Source organism: Lipotes vexillifer, unplaced genomic scaffold (assembly GCF_000442215.2).
Source record: "Lipotes vexillifer unplaced genomic scaffold, Lipotes_vexillifer_v1.1 scaffold1693, whole genome shotgun sequence".
NCBI classification, from domain to species: domain Eukaryota; kingdom Metazoa; phylum Chordata; class Mammalia; order Artiodactyla; family Lipotidae; genus Lipotes; species Lipotes vexillifer.
Window position 1 is genome coordinate 30,449 of NW_006782186.1, and position 16,547 is coordinate 46,995.

Consider the following 16,547-nt stretch of genomic DNA (forward strand, 5'->3'; position numbering starts at 1 on the left):
GGGGGGCAGGAGTTCGCAGTCCCCTACACTGAGACAGACACATGGCCAGACATAGTGAGGGGTGTGTTGATGAATGAGTGAATGACCAGAGGGGCAGGAAGGGACACTGTTTACTTAGCTGGAGGCAGGGCACCCAGCTTAACCTCCCTGATGAGACAGAGAAACTGAAAGGGCAATGGGAAGGGAGGTCCCTGGATGCTCTCCAAGCCCTGTTCTCCCTTTGAAGTAGGCAAAGATAGAGACAGACAAAGCAGACAAAAACAGAGATAGAGAGAAGTATAGTCAAACACAGAGCAAGTCCAGAGATACTCAGAGTCAGACAAAGTCTGAGACAGAAGGCCAGAGACAGCAGGAGAAACCAAAGATCAACAGGTGTCAGCTGGAGCAATGCAGGGACAGGGGCGACCAGCTCAGAGAGAGGGCTGCGGAAGAGACCAGGAGAAATACAGAGAAGCAGAGACAGTGAGAGAGAGAGAGAGAGAGTCAGACAGAGACAGATCAGGAGAGAGACGGGCCTGCAGACAAAGAATCCGAAAGATCAGCACAGAAAAGAAACCGATTCAGAGAAAGACCTGCACAGACCTACGTGCGTTTGTTGGTGGTGGGGCGGGGAGGTAGCAGGAGGGGAGGTGTCTTGAAGCCTTGAGAAGCCAAGTCTGGAGCATGCCCAAAGCACCATGTGGAGAGGGCGTTGGTTCTGGGAACAGAGCGTCCTGCTGAGCTTCTTGGGCAGGAGGAGGAAGGTGGAAGAAACAAAGGGTCTTCAGATAGGGTAGGCCTCGGGCTGGATGCCCTGCAGCGATCACCTCTGGCCTTCTCCCAGCTGTCTGTGTGCCTCACACCCACTCAGGCAAGGCCGGACTTGCTTCGGGGAGTGAGGTATGAGGGCTTCCTGGGCTGAGCAGGCAGACGCGGCTGTGTTGCAGCCACAGCATGCAAGGAAGGGTGGGGGTGGATCCTTCCTCTGAGGCCCTTGCAGGGGAGATGACAATGAGAGTGAGTTGATTTGGAGAAGGGCCACTGACAAACCAAATTCCCAGTCAGCCTTGGCCTGTTATGGGATCTGAGGGTTGGTGATCCTACGGGAAGAAACTAGTGACTTTGGCTGTACAGCACCTGTCCCCCAACTCTTATTCTGACCGCTGCAGGGCTCCGCTCTGGAATATTCTCTAGCTGGCCCTCCGCTTCCCACACACACAGCAGGAGGCTGACCCCAGCTTCTGCCCACTGAGCCACCCGAAGCCACCTCTGGCCTCTCTTCCTGAGCCCCAGTCTGAGCTATGGCCAGGCTTCCCCCATGCTCTCTTTCTGGTCTGAGGGATGTGGGGATGCAGCTGGGGCAGGACACAGAGCCTGGAGCCTGGTAAGAAACCCACACACGGCTGGCCTGAGGGAGAAGGGCCAGCAGTCCCAGTCAGGGGCAGACACCAGAGAAAAGAGTCAGGGTCAGACCTGGCCGTCAGCCAAGTCCCAGCACCAACTCGCCACGTGCTTTTAGGCAACATGCAGAGCTTCCCTGTCTATGGGGGAGACGCTGAAGAAAATGATCTCCCCAGACCATGCCCATTTTGTGATTCAGGGAAGCCACTTTCCCACCTCTGCACCTTTGCTCAGCTTTACCTCCACCCGGAAGGCACCTGCCCACATCCCATTCTCGTGAAATTTGTCCTGTTTTCTAACTCCTCCAAACACCAACTCTTCCAGGAAGCCTTCCAGACTGATTCTCCCAGCTGGAAGTAACCTCTCTCCCATATGCTGTTTGACCCTCTCTTTGCAGTTCGTCCTTCCTTGTTCCTGGTATTGTTTCTGTTGTTCTCTCCAGTCCTAGGTTCAAATGTGGGCCAACCCAGGGCAGGGAGGTGGGGCAAGGGAAAGAACCAGCTTCAAATTGTAGTTCTGCCTCACTAGCTTTATGAGAATGCAGTGACATTCTCTCACCCTTTTTAATAAGTGAGGAAACACATGCTCAGAGAGGGCAAGTGACTCGTCCAAGGTCACCCAGCAAGCAAGCTGCAGAGTCGGGGCCAGAACCAGGCCTGCCCCATGCCAAAGCCCTTTCCGTTCTGTGCCATTGCCCTCGGGGCTTTCTCTTCCCTTCACACACCCCACGCTGGTGAGTCTCCACCCACCTTGGGCACTTCTCCACTGGTTCCAGACAAAGCAAGCTGTTCTCTGGGAGCTAGTGACTGGGAAGTGGGCAGGGGATTTATTCCTCCAGGCCGGGCCTGGTCTGATGTGCCAGATCTCAGGCAGCTGGGAACCACATGGCGAGCTTGCCTAGACCCCACGATCGGATGCCAGGTATCCACTGCCCAGTCTGCTTCTATCCCTCTCTGGGACTCACTTTCTCCATCTGTGCAGTAGATGGTAGGGGTCAGCTGAGGTGGTCACTTGGTCCCTTCCAGTGCTGAGAAGCTCAGTTTTCTGCCTCTGGAGAGAGCAATGGAGCAGAGGCCTCTTGTGTGGGGCAGGCTTGGCTATCTCCAGGGTGCAAGCCTGGGCCTAGCCACACCCTGGGGGTGGAGAGGAGGTAAACTTGGTTCCTGCTACCCCTCATGGGCTGCAGCCCAGAGCCCTAAGCACTGATGCTTGGAGTGATGGAGAACAATGCCCGCCTCCCCAGACTGGGAGCTCCCTGGGAATGGGGTCTGATTTGATCCATTCCTGAGGCCCCAGAACCTGGCCCAGGTGGAGCAGAGGTGGGGTATTGGGGAGGCTCAGCGCAGAAGCTCTCCCCCATCCTCCTCATGCCCCCAACACACCCTGCCCCATGATCTTCCTTCCTTCCCTCCAATCTGCTTTGAAAGCCTACTCTTATTGAGGACTGGAGATAAGGAGTGATAAGGAGTGAGGTGGGGTCCAATGGGGCCCTCGGGGAGTAAACAGTAAAGCACAGAGAGTGACAAGCTGGGACTCTTGGCTGGGGGAAGCAGTGTGGCCTGGGCCAATGGGCACATGTGTCTGAACCTCAGGCTCTGTGTTTTAGGCCTAAGGAGGCCGGCCTGGATTCCCTGTGGGCTCAGGGCTCAGGGCTCACCCTCCATCCCCTGGCCCTCATCACTATTTTTAGGGTCATCTTGGGTCTAGATGGGGTAGTCAGGGCTGGAATCGGGAATAGAAAGTCCCAGCACAGTGTCTCTGATCCAGCTTGGAAAACACCAGAAAGCAACAGCTGGAGGCCACTAACATGCTATTGTCCTCCCAACAGACCACCCAAGGGTCCTGCTAGGAGGAATTTCCCAAAGATGACAGCCAAGCCCAAGGCCCAAGACTGCCCCGCCCCAACTTCCTGTCTTTGATTCTTCCCCTGCGGAAGCCTTGTGGGACCACACGGGGAACTGAAGCCCTCAGGGGCCCCACACTCCCTCCACCCCACCCCAGGCTCACGCTGCAGCCCCCCGCTTCCCCAGACTCCCACACTCCACCCTTCTCTTCTCCCTCACTCTGTTTAACTCAATTCAAGAATCATGTTTTTAAGCCTGGCCTGGCCTTGAAAGATGAGAAGTGCTTTGCTGGGGAGGCAGGACACTCCAGGCTGAGGGTACAGCGTGTACAAAGGCTGAGAGGTGGAAAAGAACAGGATGAGTTTGGGGAATAGCAAAGCATCTACTGGGGCCAGAGAAGAACGTTCACTAGCGGTGGCCTTGACCTCTTGGAGGCTGTGGCGTCCGTACTCACGTGCGCCAGATGGGGTCCTCAACTCACCATTGTTGAGGGCCACAGTGTACCAGGCAGGGCATTTTCCTTTAATCCTACCAAAACTGCTGTGTGCCAGAGAAGGCGGCTGAGGCTTAGAGAGGCTAAATAAACTGCCTAAGATCACAGCCACAATGTGGCAAAACAAATATTTGAATTCAAAGTCTTCTGTCCCAAAGGGTTTCAACAGGGACCCGATATGGCCCATCAGGACCCGGGAGAGGAGAGCCTCTGCCCGGGGGAGTCCACTGGCTAATCGGGCAGATAAGTGGGGGACATAAGTGATGCAGGAGGGTGACCAGCCTGGCATCCCAGAGAAAGGGCTGAGGGAACTGGACCAGGAGGGGCAGGGGAGGTTTATGGAGGGAGAGAGAGCTGGCATGGGCTGCAGGAGCTAGGCCAGGGAGCCAGCAGGCTGAGGGAGCCCAGGGCAATCTAGGAGGTAGGAAGGGCTGGAGGCGAGGGTTAGCCATGAGGCTGGCCTCCTACCCACACACCTCCAGAGAGAGGTATCTGGACAAATGGATTGCCCAGTGTCTGTGGCTAGGAAGTCATCACTGCTCAGGCCGTGGCTGTGTGAGGGCTGGAGGTTGGTAGGTTTTCCAGAAACCTCCGGGCTCCTTTGTGACACTGCACCATCCCCTCAACCTTGGCACCTGAACATGGTTCCAGGATGGGTTCCTCCTTTTGCTCTGTTCTCCTCAGTCAGGGCATATGGTGGAGGCTTCTCACTCTCAAAGGCAAGTTTGCCCTCATGTGGCTTCTGCTCCCTTCTCTCCACACATGCCTTCCAGACTGAGAACCAGACTGGCTCTGGCCCATGTCCTCTCATGGGCTGTCCTGGAGCCCACGATCCCCTAGGCATCTTCCCCTGGGAGCCCCCCTGCCAGCCCAAACTCACATGTCCAAGGCTGAGCTCACTATCACCCTACAATCCTGCCTTAAATGGTGGTACACCCAGACCAAAAGCCTTACCTCTCCCCACTCCCCCGCCCCCAGGACTCCTTGGCCTCCTGCACTCCCCATCCACCTGCTTTTCCACCCAGTCCTGTCCATCCCATCTCCCCACTGTGGTCCATCAGCTCGTTACTCTATATCCCCACTGCCACCACCTGGCCCAGAGCCCATCATCGCTCGCTCCCCTGAACCCCACTCCTGCATTCTCCCTGGTCCCAGCCCACAGCCTGACTTCTCCACTCTCTCCCAAGAGGCACGGAGGTCTTCATAGGAGGCCAAATGAGACCTCATCACTGGGCTCAGGACGAAACCCAGCCCTCCAGCCTGGCATTCAAGGGTGGTCATAGCCTGGCCCCTCCAACCACTCCAGCCTCACCTCCCCACCTGGACCCCAGTGCTCCAGTCTTGCTGGACTATTCGTTCCCTGAGCAGTCTTTGCACTTTCATACTTCTGCCCTTTACTTTGATGTTTCCTCCCCCAGGAATCCTTCCAGAACCTTTAAATGTAGTCTAGGACCTCTTCACTATGTTTCTATAGTCTTGGAACTTCTTGTGTCACACAGTGAGCACATGTTGTGATTCTGTATTAGATGTTTGTCCTGCCATCACACACACACACACACACACACACACACACACACACACACACACACACACACACACACCCTGGTAGCTCCCTGAGAGCAGGCACCTGGGCTGCTTGCTTCCAAGACCCCAGCCTCCTGCCTTGTGGTGCTGTCAGTATGTGCGGAAACAATCTTCATTCTTACTCCTAAAACAAGCAGAGACAAGCTCCATCCCCACCGTGGTGACCCTGGGCAAGTCATGGCCTTTTCTGGTCTTGCTGCCTCACCCTTCAAAGGGTTACCCCAGCCTTGGCTTCCTGTCCAGCAGACTCCTCAGGCCCAGGGTTGCTGTGGGTCACAGATGGGGAAGCCCACAGGCAGGTGAAAAGGGTCCTGAAGTGGGCCAGGTGGGCCCAAAGAGGCTCTAACAGGGCAAATTGCCACATGAAAGGCAAAAGCCTCTTAGACCAGCTGAGCGTTTCCATATAGGAAGGTGGACCCAGTGTTGCCACATCTGCTAATCTTTCAAGAAAAAAACAAAAATTGGGAGTTTTGTGTGAAATTTCCTGATTTTTTAAATGCTGGCAACTAACTTAAAAACACTCAGCGAGCCAGTATTGTAAAAGCCAAATAAAAATGTCTAGGAGTCAGATGTGCCCCCAGGCAGGACTGCCGTCCGCCCCGCACAACTCCAGAGGGTGCCGTTCACTTCACGGCGCACAGCTCACGCAGCTACACATGGGGCCTTTGGCCAGGGCCTCCCCGTTGTAACCTCTGCCCTGTATTATCTCTCTGCCAGTTCCTCTGACCACCCTGGCAAAGCGTGTGTGGTGGCAGGGGTAGGGGAGAGTCCTTTCCTTCTCTTCCACAAGGAAATTATCAGAAAAAAAAAAAATAAAGGTAGGGCTTTCCTGGTGGCGCAGTGGTTGAGAGTCCGCCTGCCGACGCGGGGGACACGGGATCGCGCCCCGGTCCAGGAAGATCCCACATGCCGCGGAGCAGCTGGGCCCGTGAGCCATGGCCGCTGAGCCTGCGCGTCCGGAGCCTGTGCTCTACAACAGGAGAGGCCACAGTGGTGAGAGGCCCGCGTACCGCAAAAAATAAATAAATTAAAAAAACAAATAAATGTCTTGGAATGCAGCAGGTGAGGATGGAGAGGGGAGGGAAGACAAGGAGACAGCAGAGGGAGGCTTCCAGAGGGTTCTATGCCTCTTCAGGGAACAGGAGGAGGTGAGAGAGCACTGCTGGGCTGAGTGTCCCACTGCAGGACAGTAAGTTCTGAGGCCTGGTGGCCAGGCCTGGAGATAGCTCCCTGGTGAGTTTGGGGCAAACACTGACAAAACTGACACTGTGCAGCATCTTGGAGTTAAAGGATGTTATCTGTGTGACCCTCGTGCAGGCTTGAGAGGTAAGGCTCATTATTCCTATTTTGCAGAGGCTCAGAGAGGTCTAATTGCTGGCCCGAGGCCACACTGGGTCTGAGTGACCCTAGATCGTGCTCTCTCTGCTGAGGGACAGGCTGGAATGTTCTGGAGAAAAAGTGCCCTTTCCTTGTCCCTCCTTGGTCCAAGCCCTCTTCCTCCATCCTCAGGATATGAGAACTCTCCCAGGCTCTCTCGGCATTTCTCAGCCCGTCCCTCCTCAAAGTTCAAATCTGGGCCTTGGTTATGAGTCCTGAACTTTCACCATACTCAGGTCCCCTGGACTGAGGGCCACATGTCCTTCTCACCATATTTCTCTGTCCAGCCTTGCCCTGACAGTGCTCTCTGAGACCCTCAGAAGAGGGTGTTGACTGACCAATGAAATGACTGACTGACCAGCTAAAGAATCAGCTGGTAGAATGGCTGACTGTCCCCATACAACCACCTTTGACAATTAACTGGAGGGAAGCCAGGCCAGAATAAGAAATGGCTACATGGGGATTATTTTTCATAGGTTCTAAGGCCATCATTGGCAGCCACCATCTCATGGTTGCTGTTAGGGGCCCAGGTGTCAGAGAGACCTGAGTTCCAGTCCAGGCTTTGCCATTTACCAGCCCCAGGACCTGGATAAGCCCCTTCCCCTCTCTGTGCTTCAGTTTCCTCATCCACATCATGGAGTCACAGCAGCTACCTCAACCGTTTGCTAGGAGGCTGGGTGAGTGCCCAGCCCAGCACATAGGGTGGCCCCAGGACAAACTCCTCCATCAGGCCACTTACTGAAAGGGTAGAAGGTGAGCCAGAGAGCTGGGTCTCCCAACCCCCCGCCTGCCTGGCCCTTCAGGGCTGAACTTTCTCCTGGTTCCCAAGTTCTAGATGTGGCAATACTCCCTGCTGTCCCAAAGCAAGTATGAAGGCAGGTGGGGGGTTTGTACCTGATGGGGAAGAAAACAATGTTCACTGAGCACCTGCTATGCACCGTGTCGGTGCTGGTTCCCCACCTGTTAGTGACACAACCTGTCAATAAGACAAAGTCTATTATTTACCCAGGTAAGGGAAAATACCACTTCTCAAAGCTTTGGCAGTATCTCAGAGTGGGGTGGAAAGGTCAATATTTGTTGAGAATTTGGAAGTTTGTTTTACAGCCATTTCTTCAGAATGGGGAGAGAGGTGGGTGAGGGAGGGATGACCAGGATTGGGTAAGAATAGTGATACCACAGTCCAGTGTTTCCTGGTAGAAACAGCAAGGTGAGGATCTGGGGGGCAGAGATTCGAAGAATCTGAGGTGCACACCCTGTTGATGGTTTCCCTTGAAGAGTCGCTCCGTCTTTTCGGAAGTTCCTGTCATAAAAATTCAAGCCATTTGCTGGGGCTGCTCAGTCTAAGAAGAGTAAAAACTGAAAATGCCAATGAAGACAGTGGTATAGCAAAGTCAAGTTAATGTCATCGGTAAGGTGTGGTTTGGGGCCTCTAGTGTCCAGGCTGAACGTTGCGGGAGGGTCTGGTTCTCGGGGCGCTCTCGGCAGTGGGCAGTAGGGATTGCCGGCCCTGTGTTGAGGATGAGGAAGAAAAGGGGCCGCTGGTCTAAGGGATCAAAAGCAGCTGGGGGATTAAAACCTGGGCAACTGCCTCCACAGCTAGGGAGTGTGCACGGCGGGAAGGTCCAGGTCCTCAGGTCTTGCAGTTGACTGGGGCTTGGATGGGAAAGAGAGAGTTGATCCAAAGACGGAATGATTGGAGCTGTCGGAGGGAGGAACCAGGGCTGCGTGGAGGGAAATGGGTTCAGGTGGGCCAGTGGCCTCAGAGGTACTTGAAGATTATCAGGAGAGGGGAGAGCATTGGCCCTCAGGAGGCCTACTGTGTGCCAAGCCTGAGCCAGGCGCCCGAGATGCCTTACCTCCTTGAGTAGACGCTATATCCTCGCCTTACAGAGGAAACAGACTGAGAAAGATAAAGGGGCACATCCAGGCTCACAGCCCCATATCTGTCTGAGATGTGCTGTTTATAGCTGGGAGGTGGCTGGAGTAGGCAGGCCCCTGAGCCTTTCCAGGAAAGAACGGGTAGGGAAAATCAGCCCCTCCTGTCAGGCTGCTCTCTGAACCTTGCCCCTCATCCCCCAGACTCAGATTCCTGACCGTGGAGGGGTTATGGCCACAGCCAGGACCCCGTTCCTTGCACACATCTGGAGTCTCTGACTCAACTGAAGGTCTCTGGCTGACAGACTTTCGGGGCGACTTTCTGACTGGCTTTCTGAGCAGCTGCTCTACAGTGAGTGGGCAATTGACAGCCCGAACAGACAAGTCTCCTAAAGGACAGTGGGCTAGTGGACCAGTGACTTACCAGCTGATGGGCATGAGTGCATGAGCAGCCACATGACCCACCGACAGGCACACAGGCCCCTTGCCTGCCAGCTCTGGAGCCGCGGGCTGCCAGCCCTTGGAACCACCTGGCATACCTGGGGCCCCCAAAACTGGCTACCCAACTAGGAGAGGAAGAGGCTGGAATTTTTTCCTGGGACCTCGCTCCCTGCCTCTCTCCTTATTCCTACAGGCCAGCCCAGCTCAGCCCAGGTTCATCCCTCAGCTGCCCTCTCTCCTGTCAGGGCTGGCCCTTGAAAAAGCCTTCAGAGGACGGGAAGGGCCTCAGAGACAGCAGGTGAGGTGAAGTGGACACACAGCCCTGGATTCAGGACCCTCCTTCCAGGGGGAGTTCTATCCCTTATCAGGGAGTCAGACTGTCTGCTGCCAGCCCCACTATAGAGGCGTCCAGCCCATGGGAAGGGGTCAAAGGGGACTGACAACCGATCTGACCAGCCCTGTCCAGTGACCGACTGGCCACCCAACGCACTGACTGGTGGCTGCTCTCAGAACCCAGGGGGAGGGCCCAGGGCCAGGGCTTCCCTCCTCCACCCAGAGGCTCACACTATAGACTGGGCCACAGGAGGGTGGAAGGTCCTGAGCTGGTCCATTGACCTTTGCCCCCTCCCTCATCCGTCCCCTGGGTTTCTTTCAGAGCTAGGGATCCAGGTCAGTGACTTCTGACCTTCCAGCCTCAGCTCCAGCCAGCTGGTTGGCCTGGCCCCTTGGGGGCGGGCACTGCTGCCTTCCAGGTGGCCTGGCTAGGTTTGGTTGGGCCAAGACAGAGAAGAACATTGTGCTTCATCCCCTCATCAAATCTGTGCAGGGAGCACAGAGTGACATTGAGATGAACGCCTCAGCTCGTGTTCCTGCACCAACATGAGCCAGCAGAGCTAGTTACCTGTGAGCCTTGGTGTCCTCATCAGAAGCATAGAGATCATGAGATCACCAAAGGCATGGAGTTGTGGAGATGCTTCACGAGCATGCAGAATGTGCATGCAAGCCTTTACATACATGGACAGCATGTAGCACAGCCTCTGTGCTATAGTAGGTGACTGGTCTCTACTGGTGAGAGGAACTGGGGTTCAGAAATCATCCTGTCAATCTCCTCTGGTTGAGTTTGCTTGGAACCCCCTCACCTTCTCTTCTCCTTCAAAGTGACCTCCACAGAGCCTCGCCCCAACTTCCCTCATCTAGGCCAACCCCTTATCTCCTCCCTGTCAGGTGTCACTTTTGTTTCAGCATCTCCTTGTTTCCTCTGAGTGTTCATACCCCACAAAAGGCACACTTTCCCAGCCACACACACTTCCATTTCCTCAACCAAATTCCTCAAGCTATTTGTTTTTTTGTTTTTGTTTTTGTTTTTAATTAACTTATTTTTCAAAATTTATTTATTTTTCGCTGTGTTGGGTCTTCGTTGCTGCGCGCGGGCTTTCTCTCGCTGTGGTGAGCAGGGGCTACTCTTTGTTGCGGTGCGCGGGTTTCTCATTGCAGTGGCTTCTCTAGTTGCAGAGCACGGGCCCTAGGTGCACAGGCTTCAGTAGTTGTGGCACATGGGCTCAGTAGTTGTGGCACACGGGCTTAGTTGCTCCACGGCATGTGGGGTCTTCCTGGACCAGGGCTCAAACCCGTGTCCCTTGCATTAGCAGGAGGATTCTTAACCACTGTGCCACCAAGGAAGTCCCTCCTCAAGCTATTTAAATAGACATTTTCCCAAAGATATGGCCAATAAGCAATGAGAAGATGCTCAACATCATTAGTCATTAGGGAAAATCAAATCAAAACCACATGAGGGTTATTTGTAGTGAGATGGATGGACCTAGAGTCTGTCATACAGAGTGAAGTAAGTCAGAAAGAGAAAAACAAGTACCATATGCTAACGCATATATATGGAATCTGAAAAAGAAAAAAAAATGGTACTGATGAACCTAGTTGCAGGGCAGGAATAAAGAGGTAGACATAGAGAATGGACTTGATGACCCAGGGGTGGGTGGGGTGGGAGGGGTGGGAGGGCGAAGCTGGGGTGAAGTGAGAGTGGCATGGACATATATACACGACCAAATGTAAAATAGTTGGCTGGTGGGAAGCAGCAGCGTAGCACAGGGAGATCAGCTTGGTGCTTTGTGATGACCTAGAGGAGTGAGATAGGGAGGATGGGAGGGAGGCTCAAGAGGGAGGGGATACGGGGACATGTGTATGCATGTGGCTGATTTGCTTTGTTGTGCAACAGAAACTAACTCAGTATTGTGAGGCAATAATACTCCAATAAAAGTCTATTAAAAAAAATGAGATATCATTTCACACCCATGAGGATGGCTATAATCAAAGAGACAGACAATAATAAGTATTAGCAAGAATGTGGAGAAGTTAGAACCATCAACCATTGCTAGCAGGAGTGTAAAATGGTGTTAGAAAACAGTTTGGCAGTTCCTCCAAAATTTAAGCACAGGGCTTCCCTGGTGGCGCAGTGGTTGGGAGTCCACCTGCCAATGCGGGGGGCGTGGGTTCGTGCCCTGGTCCGGGAGGATCCCGCATGTCGCAGAGCGGCTGGGCCCTTGGGCCATGGCCGCTGGGCCTGCGCGTCCGGAGCCTGCTGCTCTGTGGCGGGAGAGGCCACAGCGGTGAGAGGCCCACGTACTGCAAAAAAAAAAAAAAAAAGTTAAACATAGAGTTACCATATGACCTAGGGATTCGACTCCTGGCTATACACCCAAGAGAACTGAGAAAAAAATGAATAAATAAATAAACACACACACACACACACACACACACAAATTTGTATATGAATATTCACCATACCTGAAACAACACAAATGTCCATCAACAGATAAATGGTAAACAAAATGTGATTGATATATAGCCATACCCTGGAATATGATTCAGCCATTAAAAGGAATGGAGCATAGATACATGCTACAACATGGATGACCTTTGAAACATTATGCTAAGTGAAAGAAGCCAGTCACAAAAGACCACATATTGCATGATTCCATTTATATGAATGTATATGAAATGTCCAGAATAGGCAAACCCAGAGAGCCAGAAAATACATTAGTGGTTGTCAGGAAATGGGAGGAGGGAGGAATGGGGAATGACTGCTAATGGGTGCAGGATTTCTTACTGGGGTGATGAAAATATTCTGGAATTAGATAGCAGTGGTAGAGTATGACTTTTTGAATGTACTAAAACCACTAAATTGTATACTCTGAAAGGGTAGGTTTTACGGTGTGTGAATTATATCTCAGTTTTGAAAAACTCCTTAGGCTCCCAGGTATCTTGTGTGAGGAGCACAAAACCCTCACTGGCGGTGGCAGGCCTCCGTAGTCCCTCCCTGAGTTTGCCTTCCATCTTCCTGGAGATGGGGTGAGAGGTCCCACACCCCCTCTCTGGGTCAGAAGTGTCCTCAGGGCAGTTTTCAGGCTCCAGCGGAGCTTGTTGAATGAGCGGAACCTCCTGCCAGGTTGAGAGGCATCTCAGACAATGGAGTGGCTTCTGCAGGAAGCGGGACCCCAGAAGGGGAGGAAGGCCAAGGAGGCCTGGGCTGCCAGGGGGTGCAGGTGGTTTTCATCTAAATGGAGGGGTGAAGTCTCCCAAGGCCAGGCTTCCAGGCTCCTCACTGAGATTAAACGTCAAGAGACCCTGAGAGATGCCTCTGAAGGGACTGCAGTGAGTGGGAGACTGACATGGTTACCATGGTTACCATGGGAGAAAACCAGGCACACGTAATGGGGCCAAGAATCCAGGTTCTAACCTAGCTCTACCTCCTGAGTCATCTCCACACATGGGGCCTCAGTTTTTCAAGGGTTAAATGAGAGGGGTTACATGGGATGACCTCTTAGTGCCCTTTCTGTGCAGACCAGCAACCTGGTTCATGTATGATTTGGGCATTGGGCTGGTTAGTTCTGTGATTATAGCCAGGGTGGTGCCCTGTGGAGGTGTTTGTATCTGTTCCAAACTACCCCCAGGAAAAGCCTTTATGTCCTGACTTTGGACCAAGACTTGACCATGCACTGGACCCCAGACCTCTGATCCTAGACTGAGCCAGACAGACACAGACCCAGACCCAAAGTCAGCCTCCAGGAACACTGGATGTCTCACAGATATAGGCCCCAGGGGGGATAAGGCTGTGCATTTCTACACCAGGGCCACAGCTTAAACGTTGTGTGGCAGCATCAGAAACTTCTCCCTAGAAGGAAGCTTTACGCTGGGAGTGGAATAAAGGTGTGAATAAGTGGTCCCAGTGGGATCTGACTGGCATGGGCACATGAAGCACACACACACCCTCTTAGGAAGGGCTCTTTCAGCACCTGGGACGCAGGAAGGCTGATGGTGCTTTGACTCAGATTCTCACCAACCGCTGAAACACCTTGGGCTACCCGGTCAGGGCCATTCTCTGGGATTCCATCTCCACTCTCATCCCCTGGCTGTTTGTCCCACAGGGCCGATTGGTGAGGAGCTTCAGGTGCCAGACAAGGACACCAAGGCCATGGTGGGCACAGAAGACACACCTGGAGGCAAAGCCAGGCCAAATACTCGAGATTTGCAGCCAAGTGTGTTTCACAGCATCAAGGTACCTCTCAGGGCCTGGCAGGAGCAGGACCATCCAAGCCCAATAGAACAGGCTCTGTCACTTACAGGCTATAAAATGCCAAGCAAGTTGCTGCCTTTCCCTGAGCCTCAGCTTCCTCATCTGTAGAATGGGTAGCTGTGATCTACAGACGAACTTAGCTTGGTTTCAGGCACATGTTCTCTCCTTCCAGAGAGGCTGCTCTGTGGGCAGTGGGTGACCAGTCTTCTTGGCTCCTGTTTTTCTAGCAGGAAAGAGAAGGACCCCAGGGATCCTGAACCTGTATGAATACTGGGAGTGCTGCCTCCAAGGGCAGCCCTAAGCATCCAAGCCTCCACCAGCACCTACAGGGTGCCAGGCCCTGTGCCGGAAGCTGTCCCCACATGGTCTTATTTAGTTCTCATAATAACTTGAGGAGGCAGGGGTGTCTTCCTTGTTGCACAGATGAGGAAACTGAAACTCAGAAGAACAGACACTCTCTTTTTTAAGCTCTGGCATAAACACCCTATTTTTAATTCTTTGAAGCAAGCTTTTTCTTCTCTTAGGAATTCTGCCAGTTTTTCAGGAGGAGTACAGGCAGGCGGGGTGTTCGGGTGAGGCTGAATGAGGTGGGCTGGGTAGCTTGGGGGTTCTCTGTGTGCAGGTGGTCTCCCAGGGGAGCTCCAGGGGAGGACTGGGTGGGGTGGGATCTGGGGAGCTTCCTGGGGAAAGGGGCAGGGTGGTGGAACACGGAGTGGGGTCCAGTCCAGCCTGGGGGACCTCTGGGGGTCAGAGGGGCTCCTGTCATCCTTGGCCCCATGAAGACCCTACTCTCAGTCCTGTGGATTTCAGGTCGCCCCCGGACTCCTGGGGTACCCAGGACAGCTTTCCTAGTTTTTAGGCCTGTGTGAGAATCCATGCATTACTCCAGTATCTCTCTCTCTCTTCTTGTTCTGGACTCTTCCTCTCTCTCCTCCTGTGTGACTGTCTCCTCTGACTCTGTTTCTCTGTCTCGTGGCCTCACTTTCCCTCCCTCTCTCCAACCCCATCTCGTCTATCTACCACCCACCCGCCACGATCTCCCCGGCCCTCTGCCCACCCGCTGCCATCACCACGGCCCCTCCGACAGTTCTTCGTGCTGTGCCACAGCCTGCTGCAGCTGGCGCAGCTCATGATCTCCGGCTACCTCAAGAGCTCCATCTCCACGGTGGAGAAGCGCTTCGGCCTCTCCAGTCAGACCTCAGGGCTGCTGGCCGCCTTCAACGAGGTACTGGCCCCGGCACAGCCGCAGGGGGGGACATTGAGGGAGACTCACCCCCCTCCCGCTCCCTCACTGCCCCAACATAAACCCTTCCCCCCCAGTGCCACATGCAACCCCATCTTAGCTCCTTCCTATCCCACCTTTGGGGGGCCCTCTGTTGGGGGACATGGAGGATTTTAGAGCTAGCCACGGTCCCCATGTCCCCCCATTCTCCTTTAGGTTCCTTCACCTTTTCAGGCACCCGGCTATTGACTGCCCCAGGAAGGAATCAGAGGAAGCCAATTCAACAGTAGTGAGAGAGGTTTAAATTAGATAAAAGGCAGAACTTTGGGACCTTGGTGTGGTTGGGGGAGGGGATGATTCCACGGCGTGAAGATGCCCCGGGATCCACTGGCCTCTGCCTCTGGGATGACAGCCAGACAGCCAGGAGTGGACAATGTGCTTTGGGTGGACTGGGAGATCAGAGTCCAGCTGTGCCCAGCCCCTTCCCCACCAGATGTTTTCACCCTCAGAAAAGGCCACGGTCCTGAGAACACTCTCTTTCTCCCTGACCCCCAGTAGATTTCTGTGAAATTCTCTCTCCCTTGGGTGATGTGTCACATTCCTCCCAATCCAAGGCCTGTGGTCTACACCGAGTCCCCAGGCGTTCCTTAGCACTCCATCCTCAGATCTCACAGGTGGGAAGAGAACATCATTACCTGGGGTCTTGGGCAAGTCACTCCCTGACTCTAGGCCTGTGTCCCATCTATAAAATGGAGAGTGACCGTCCTTCCCAGGATCAGTCCTCCCACTGACCTTCTGCTGATACTGCCCCCCTCCATCGGCAAGGAGGTAAGGGGTAAGTACCTCACCCGCAGTCACCAACCAGTGAGCCGCAGAGTGGAGTGCACACCCCAGCTTCTGATGGCAGAGCCGCCCTTCCCTGCAAACTCTCACGTCCCCTTCAGCACCCACATCCGAGGGTTTTGATTCTAAGGCTCAAAATCCAAGCCTTAGTCCTCTGGCTTTAGACTTTATTTGTTTCTCATTCATGACTTCCCAGAAGTTCTAACACGGGGTCCAACCCACATTCTAGAATAAAACTGAACTTCTAGCCCTGTCCACGCTTCTCTTATTTCTCTCCTCTAATGGGACACTAGGGCCCTTCCTAGGAGGACCCAGAATCTGTATTTTTAAGATGGACCCAAATGATTCTTATTCAACCAGCTAGTCCATTCTACAGAAGGGAACACTGAGATTGGTGATAGCGACAAGGTCGGCCCTCTGGCCCACTTTAATGGGTCCTCTCATCCCTTTGCAGGTGGGGAACACAGCCCTGATCGTGTTTGTGAGCTATTTTGGCAGCCGGGTACATCGGCCCCGTCTGATCGGCTATGGAGCTGTCCTCGTGACCCTGGCGGGCGTGCTCATGGCTGTCCCACACTTCATCTCAGAGCCGTACCACTATGACCACACCAGCCCTGGTAAGAGCAGGAGGGGCTGGGCTGAGGGTATACCTGAGCTGCCGCATTACTGTGCACAGGGCCCCGCCCCAGGCCTCCAGCGGTTAGGATGGGCCCAGCTTCCCAGAACACCTACTAGACCTCTCCCCCCACCCCCACTGCCTCCTTCAGCCTGGGCGGGTCCCTCAGGCAGACCTGGGCAGTGGGGTAGTGGGTAGTCCTGGGGCAGAGAGGTGAGGCCCTCTGAGCATCTCTTGGTGAGGGCCTGCTTGTGTGTCACTGCTTTTATTTTTGAGGTGAGGGT

The 16,547-nt window shown here is 54.0% G+C and overlaps 1 protein-coding gene across 1 annotated transcript in view; it reads left to right on the top strand.

Moving 5' to 3' along the window:
• The window catches only part of SLCO2B1 (solute carrier organic anion transporter family member 2B1), a 51,651-nt gene that overhangs the window by 636 nt on the left and 34,468 nt on the right, over positions 1–16,547 (top strand). Inside the window, exons 2-4 of the mRNA XM_007455023.1 lie at positions 13,434–13,564; positions 14,670–14,807; positions 16,102–16,264. Of these exons, the coding sequence (XP_007455085.1) occupies positions 13,434–13,564; positions 14,670–14,807; positions 16,102–16,264 (432 nt within the window). The remainder of the gene's footprint in view (positions 1–13,433; positions 13,565–14,669; positions 14,808–16,101; positions 16,265–16,547) is intronic.